At 38.2% G+C, this 7,862-nt stretch overlaps 1 protein-coding gene across 3 annotated transcripts in view; it reads left to right on the top strand.

Moving 5' to 3' along the window:
- The first annotated feature begins 256 nt into the window (after positions 1–256).
- The window catches only part of LOC135109867 (solute carrier family 41 member 1-like), a 39,092-nt gene continuing 31,486 nt past the window's right edge, over positions 257–7,862 (top strand). Inside the window, exon 1 of one of the 3 annotated variants that reach the window (XM_064021653.1) lies at positions 257–406. In XM_064021653.1, coding sequence (XP_063877723.1) covers positions 386–406 — 21 coding nt within the window. In that variant the 5' untranslated portion in view covers positions 257–385. Of the gene's footprint in view, positions 407–7,823 lie in introns of those variants that run through there. The other 2 variants (XM_064021650.1, XM_064021654.1) reach the window with 2 other exon arrangements.

Here is a 7,862-nt window from a genome sequence, read left to right as displayed (position 1 = left end):
AAATAATAACGAGCGAACGATTAGGAAGAGAAGTAAATTAAACAGAGAAAAAAAGAAGGGAAACTAACGGGGATATCTAAAAGAAGAAAAAATAAGCAAGAAATCACAAGAAGAAAAAGAAAGTATATAGACTAAGTAAAAACGAGCTAGCGATTAGGAAAACACACATAAAATAAAGGAAGAAAAAAAAAAGGAAAACAAGCTGGAATACCCAAAAGAAAGAGGAAATGAGAAGGTAAAGGTCACAAGAGGAGGAGGAAGGGCACCTAGAGATCTCTTGCGGGAGGGTTGGCTGCCCTGCCTTTGTTTACACGCAAGCAGCTGTGTAGTCGGCGCGCCACCTGTCAGTTACTTTACTCTCGTGTTTTCCCCTCAAACATGCCGCATGCCCAAGGAAATACGCCAGGTGAGTCCTGAGATCCTTCCTAAACCATTGACGTATAGTTAGGTAGGTTCAGTTAAGCCACAAAGCCAAGAGAGGTGCAACTTAACCTGGCTTCCACCACAGCAGTTTCACTTGATTGCTTAACCAGAACCGCCGGAGGAAAAGATGATGTGCCATAGAGGTGAGGGTTTTATGGATGTGGTTTTGTTGTGTTGCGTGTTTTGTTGTTTATTTGTCAGGGGTTCTCGATGTGTGTGTGTGTGCTTTGTGGGTTATTATTAGGTGTGTAGGTGTGCGTGGGTGTGTTGAAGTTTCTGAAGTTCCGTGGAGTTAATGTCAAAGGTAAAAGTGATCTCGTTTTCTTGAGTCATGTGGAGATCAACCATCCCAGCTGTTTGTTAGGTTGGGATAGATGTCTCAGGTTTAATGTTACCTACTAACCTGTTATGTTTCTTGACTAATGTTACCTACTTAACCTAAGCAGTCATTTTATTTTCAGGCAGTAAATATTAACAGTAATAGCTCCTTATGTATTCTATTGCTGGCCCTCTCCAGGATAAGCAAGCTTGGGGACCTGATAGGAAAGCAGGTTTTTAGGGTGGGGAAAGCCAAAATAGGCCAAATTTGGGAAACCTCAACAGTCTAGGGAGAAAACACCACTTTAGAGGAAAATTTCTAAAGAAAAATAGTCAACAAACAGGGAATATAACCCCTGCAATGCTATTCTAACCTTTTGAAGTCACTCCTTGCTAAGTGCTCCCCCGCTAACCCCCGCTACCCTAACTTAACCTAACTGTATAGCTTAATAGAAAGTGGAAGGTCCAGGATGGTCGACCTCCTTTTCCTCATCACCAAAGGGTGCTGGTGCCATTGAGTTATTCAGCACTTGATTGATTTTGGCAACACACCATGCGATCTTAGAAATGTACACTTAAGTCGTCATGTTTATCCAGTTGCACAATAAAATTCTGGTATTTAGATTTGGATCCACTGCACTTGGTTGCCATTGTGACACTGAGTACCCTTCAGGTAGCCAAATGACTGATGCGGCTGTCATGTATACTTGTGGTGATTGGCTGAAAATAATTGACTTATTGGCCAGAAGTAAATGACATTCTAATAAGTCATTAAAAGGACAGCTCTCATTGGCTGAATGAAAGAGATACAAGAGAGCATGTACCATTCTATAATGGAAACAGCATACTAACACATGCATTACTGTATCCCTCCAAGTGAGCCTCATTGGCATGGATTCAGAATTTGCGCAAGACGTATTGTGTCACTGTAATGTAACCATGTGTGACCCCAAAACAAAACCAACACAAACGTGTTGTACAGTGTGTATTCATCACCATATGCTCCATGAAGAGGCACTATTGGTAAGATTTACCCTGCTTAAAACTTTACATTGTTTATCTTTTCATGAATTGATAAATGTGGTGTGTTATGTATATTTTTCCACTGTAGCATCTCATGAATGTATCACACTACAGTGAAAGACAGTGCTAAGCTAAACTGTCAATAGGAATCAGTAATTTAGCAAATGTTGAGAATTTTTCCTTGTCACACTTGCTGCATTTATCCTTCATTGTTGTGATGCCAATCTGTTGTCTCCTTTATACTTTGTTCTGCATTCCTGGGCAGTGTTCCTCAGCGTGTAATGAGCTTAGGCAGGGAATTGCACGTTGTTCTGACTCATAACTTCCTGTAAATCAACAGAAGCACCTGTGTGTCAGTGGCAGGTGTTTAGGCAAGGCACTTATTACACATGGACTCATTAGTGTCCTAACAGGTGTAGTGCATGTGAGAGAGAGAGAGAGAGAGAGAGAGAGAGAGAGAGAGAGAGAGAGAGAGAGAGAGAGAGAGAGAGAGAGAGAGAGAGAGAGAGAGAGAGAGGGGGGGGGGGGGGGGAGTTGATACCTACTGATACTGATGTCTTTATTTTGCCCATTTGCATTTAACATGGAGCAAATTTAAGTTATTTAAAGTAAGCATCATAGAGAGTTTTTGATAAGGACTCACACCAAGGGTTATGAAGGCAAACTTTACAAGAAAAGTAACCTCCATTATGTGTTACTATTATGAAGAAAAGGAAAACATCAAAGTTTCAAGAAGATGAGTGTTATCTGCTTGACTGTGTCATTGGCATGGGGATCTCTTGTTGCTCTTCGGTTAATTTTTGTTTTATTATTGATTGTAAGATATTTTATTACTCCTTGCTTTGAAGAAGTCCACATTCAACTCCTTTTGCTCATGTAGTTATTGCTGAAATATTTGAAAGTTGCATAGGAAATGATATTTTGAAGTTACTATCTTATATCATCATTTCTTTTAACATCCTTATCTTCCTGTATCTCGACTGAAAAAAAACGTGACATACTTTTAAAAATTTAGTCAACATGATAAGATAAACATAAGATAAGACAGTGTTTTGAGGAGTGTTGTGGAAGATCCCATAAGTCAGGAAAGTAACGAGATGCACAGACACGTACCTGCATTGGTTGTGTTGGCATCCCTGAGCACAACAGATACACAGTTACTGAAAAATGGTAGCGTGGCGGTGAGCTTGGCCTGAACTCTGGAGATTGCTACTGCTGTGAATACATCTTGGGGCTCATTATTACACAGCCATGACTTAATTAGGAAGGATAAAATGATGTGTGAGAAATAGAGTAAATGAAAGGGCAGTGTTTACAAGGAATGGTGTGAGAGAAGGATTGAGGGGGAAATGGATGAGATAATGAAGAGGAATGCTTGTGAGGAAAGAGAGAAGGATGAAGTGAAGGAATGATGGGAGAAAAGGATGAAGAACTACTGCAGTCATTAACCTGTTGTCTTTCTACATGATATACTGTCTACCGTAGATTCTTATTAGTGTTGTTGTAGTCTCTTACTGATTGCACTATTCTGAACACACTAATCCTTCATGTTGTCATAAAAGGGATTAGTTACAGGCTTGAAAGAAAACATCATGTGTAAGGTATAGCCATTACACACAACGGTAGTTATGGAGCGCTTAACATTATTTGACACACAGTATACTGTGTTACAATGTTTACTGTGTGGAATTCTCATTTACCAATCAGCTTAATGATGACATCAGGTGGTTCCATTATACTTCTTCTGTCAATTCCTTATACAATTTCATATTTTCTCCCTCAATATTTTAATTCTGTGACTACACATAATTATGCCAACATGCTTCAGCAACCTGTGGTATGTTATTTCTCATATATCCATCTATTATATCTCATATATCCATCTATCTTATCTATTTGCACACATGTACGTAAAATAGCAGTCATTCTTGTGTTTCACTCAGTTTTTCTTGGTTGTCTTTTAATTAAGTACATCTGTAAACATCATTCCAGACAGACAGACTTAACGTACACAAGGATCAGTTACATCAGACTTGTCTATCAAACTACATTTATAATTCATATTCATGTACTTCCTCTCACATCTCTTATCTCCCTACATTGTTAATTTGTGTTTACTCAAATTCAACTTCAATTACTATAATACTCTTCATATAGTACATATTTTTCCACTACATATTTTCTCATCTTTACTCACCTCTTCAGGAACTCACAGTAGCTCACGTCTATATCTAATCTCTAATCTCATTCATAACTCGTGTATATATTTTTCCATATAATTGTGTCAGTATATCTTCACTTATCTTTCTCTCTAAGTACTGCTTCAGTATTTGCCTCAATTTCTATTAATCTAATTACCTCAATATCTATTGAGAGAGAGAGAGAGAGAGAGAGAGAGAGAGAGAGAGAGAGAGAGAGAGAGAGAGAGAGAGAGAGAGAGAGAGAGAGAGAGAGACCCATCCATTCTTACTTTCCTTCCTTGTGTGTGAAGAAGAAACTGTGGGGCCACAGCACAGTGGTATTGTGGGACAGTGACACAATTGTAATATTCACTCTTTGTAAGTCTCAATAGGAAGTATGCCAATCAGGAAATTAATTGCCTTACAGGACTCAACAACAATAACTTAGGTCTTAGTACATCAAGTTAAACTGTAACTTCTTCATAACCAGCAATAAACATCAACTCTTGCTCACAACTCTATCATCATATAACTTCCTTAAATATTAATTTAATTTTCTCCCATTTATGTTATCATATTCTTATCATATTTGTTTTATCATAATCTTCATTATTGACCTTGTTGTTACAGCATTTGTATTTTCAATATCTTTTACTGTGCCATCTTTAGAAACATTTATTTACTCTTGTTTCACCTTTCAGCCATTCTAGATGTTTAATTTTACAAGAATAGTGTTAGTTTCCTGAATTATTCATATGCTATCAATATGCAGTGACTATCCCCATTCACATTACACATTATTTTCACAATTATATTACTAACTAGTAGGGTTGATATTTGTAAGAAAGTTACTGTGTGAGGAATGATGAGTGTGTGTGTGTGTGTGTGTGTGTGTGTGTGTGTGTGTGTGTGTGTGTGTGTGTGGGTGGGAAGGTACGTGCTTTATCTCAAGTATATGGAGTGTGTATAAGGGGATATAGATATGAATAGATCTTTGTCCCTCTCATAATGAACGGTGTCCTTCTTCTTACCTTGGCATGTACTCCTCACTTACTGTTTGCAATGTAACCTAACCTAACTAACCTAACATAACTAAATTAACCTAACCCACATTAATCACTTACTTGGGGTGCTTTTGCTACCATTATATTACATGCTATAGTTTTCATATTATAAATACAGGCTTGCCAATACTTCACATAAGTGGTAGGCAGACTTATGTAAAACCAAGCCTTTTTGTCATCAACTTAGACTTTCCTTCTCACAAAGCTTGGAAACTAAATTATCTGACTTTTTTGTTTGTGTTTCTTTTTGTGAGCAATGCTATAAGGGGACTTTATTTTGTTTATTTCCTTGCCCTTAGCTCATCTCCCTGACATGTAAAATAGAAAAGAAAAATAGGCCAACATAAATAGATTCAGCCTACATACAGTCTTTCATAACCAGACACACCTTGAGTCACTGAAGCCTTCCATGACACAACCCAAACAAAGTGTGTCTAGCTGCCCTGGATAATAATTTCACCCGTTCATGTAAAGTATAGACTAAATATAGCACCTTAAGGATACCAAAGCAGGAAAATTGCATTTTTTATTTGTTTATTTATGAAAGTGGAGGACTGGTACAGGGTAACAAAACAATTGAATAAGAAAAAAAGACCCACTGAGGTGTCAATCCATAAAAAAAAAAAAAGGTAAAAAAGTCATCCAAAATATGTCATGGATTTATTAAACTGTCTCATACAGAATACAAAGCATAACTTCCAAAATACCAAAGTAAGAATACAGAAGTGAGAGATGTAGAACAGTAGGAAATTCCAGGAGGGAAGTGTACCTTACTCAGGTGATTAAGATAAGGCTCAGAGTGAGGAGGTGGAGGTTGGTGGTCTTGAGGGGATGAAGAGATAAAGAGATGGATGCAGGACAGAAGCAAATGTCAGGCATATCTTTGTGGCCTTGGTGATGATTTGATAACTGACTGACGCATGTACTTAATTTATGAGAGAGGAAAAATTACTGATTGCTTGGATAGTGGAGACGGATAGAAGGGGGATTTAGAAGATTAGAAGAGGAAGATAGAAGGAAGGGAAATGAGAAAATGGGAACAACAGAAACAACATAAAAAAGATGAAGATATTTTTATTTATGAGAGGAAAAATTACTAATTGCTTGGATAGTGGAGATGGATAGAAGGGGGGTTTAGAAGATTAGAAGAGGAAGATAGAAGGAAGGGAAAGGAGAAAATGGGAACAGCAGAAACAACATTAAAAAAGTGAAGATATTTTAAAGACAAATGGATGGATGCCTGCGTTTTTCTCCTGAGTGAAGGAAAGATTTGTTGAGTAAGGAGAAAATGATATGGAGAGAGAGAGAGAGAGAGAGAGAGAGAGAGAGAGAGAGAGAGAGAGAGAGAGAGAGAGAGAGAGAGATTGGAAGTAGCAGCTCAAGTATCAAAAGAGGAAGAATATATATTATAATAAGTAGGAATAATAATAAACAAATAAGCAAGTGAATAACATTATAGCCAATACTATGTTTTTCTCTACACAAAATAAACAAAAATGAATTCGTCAATCAATAGCAAAACAAAAATAAATAAGAATGAATGAAATGAGTAAATATATAGCAAATAAATAAATACGAGTAAAATTACCAACTCACACACACACACTCACTTAACTCCTTGTCAACAGCATCCTCTTATTCGTGGTAATCTCCTTTGACTGTCACAACAAGCCTCTTACCTCCTCATCCCCTCACACCACGCGCTTCACTACAAAGATGGCGTGAAGCTGCCAACACTTATGACAATGGTGGTGGTAGTGATGACAATAATGAGTTAATGTTAATCTGTTCTTAGGTTTTTTTTCTTTGAGTATAAATGCAATCTCATCGTGACGTTTATAAAAGGACTCTCTCTCTCTCTCTCTCTTTCTCTCTCTCTGTGCAGTAATATAGTCTGTGCTTGACTTCGTTTTCTTTTACGGGTGTTAATACGTGTGTGTGCTCGTAGAAAAAGGGGTGAATGAAGGTCAGTGAATGCGTAGTACTCCTTCCTAGCCCCGTTTTCTTTACTAGGTTCGAGGAGTGACTGAAATAACTGTCTGGATTTTTTTTTTCTCGATAACATCTTTTTCCTTTTATATTTCTTTATTTTTTTCTTTTCTGTCTGTCTTTCTTGTATGTCCATAATGATTCTTGTCTCTTTTTTCTCTAGTTCTCCCTCCTCTCTCCTCTCTCCTCCTTGTCGTCCCGTTTTTTTTTCTTTTTTCTTTGTCTCTCAACGTCCGATCCGCTAACTATTGTGAAGTAATTTTAATTGTGTTACGCGAGCACGCACGCACACACTCACGCGCGCTACTAACGTCATTCGGAGATCCGGAATCCTGTAAGAATGTGTGTGTGTGTGTGTGTGTGTGTGTGTGTGTGTGTGTGTGTTCACCAGGCTATCGTCAAGTTATTTATTTATCTGTCTATCCACCTGTGTGTGTGTGTGTGTGTGTGTGTGTGTGTGTGTGTGTGTGTGTTCAGTCTTCACACACACACACATACACACGCACACACACACACACACATACACACACACACCTGGCTTAAACGAGACGAGAGGAAAGAAAGAGAGAGAGAGGCTCAGGTATATTTTTAATCCCCGGCACGGGAAGCCAGCGGCATCTACCAGTCAGTATATTTGTTTATTATTACCAAAACACCGTATCACCTAACCCGACACACACACGGACGTATAAACACACCTGAACACACCTGGCTGTACCTGTAATTACCCCAGAGAGAGAGAGAGCGAGAGGGAAGGAGAGAGAGGGGGAGAGATACAAGATTGAAACATTGGAGAGTAAAGAAGAGTAAGAGATAGCTTAGAGATATCAAGGGTTTTCTGTACCTGAGCCAAGCATTTAGTCCT

Source organism: Scylla paramamosain, chromosome 19 (genome assembly GCF_035594125.1).
Source record: "Scylla paramamosain isolate STU-SP2022 chromosome 19, ASM3559412v1, whole genome shotgun sequence".
Lineage (NCBI taxonomy): Eukaryota > Metazoa > Arthropoda > Malacostraca > Decapoda > Portunidae > Scylla > Scylla paramamosain.
This window is presented reverse-complemented; position numbering and strand designations above follow the sequence as displayed.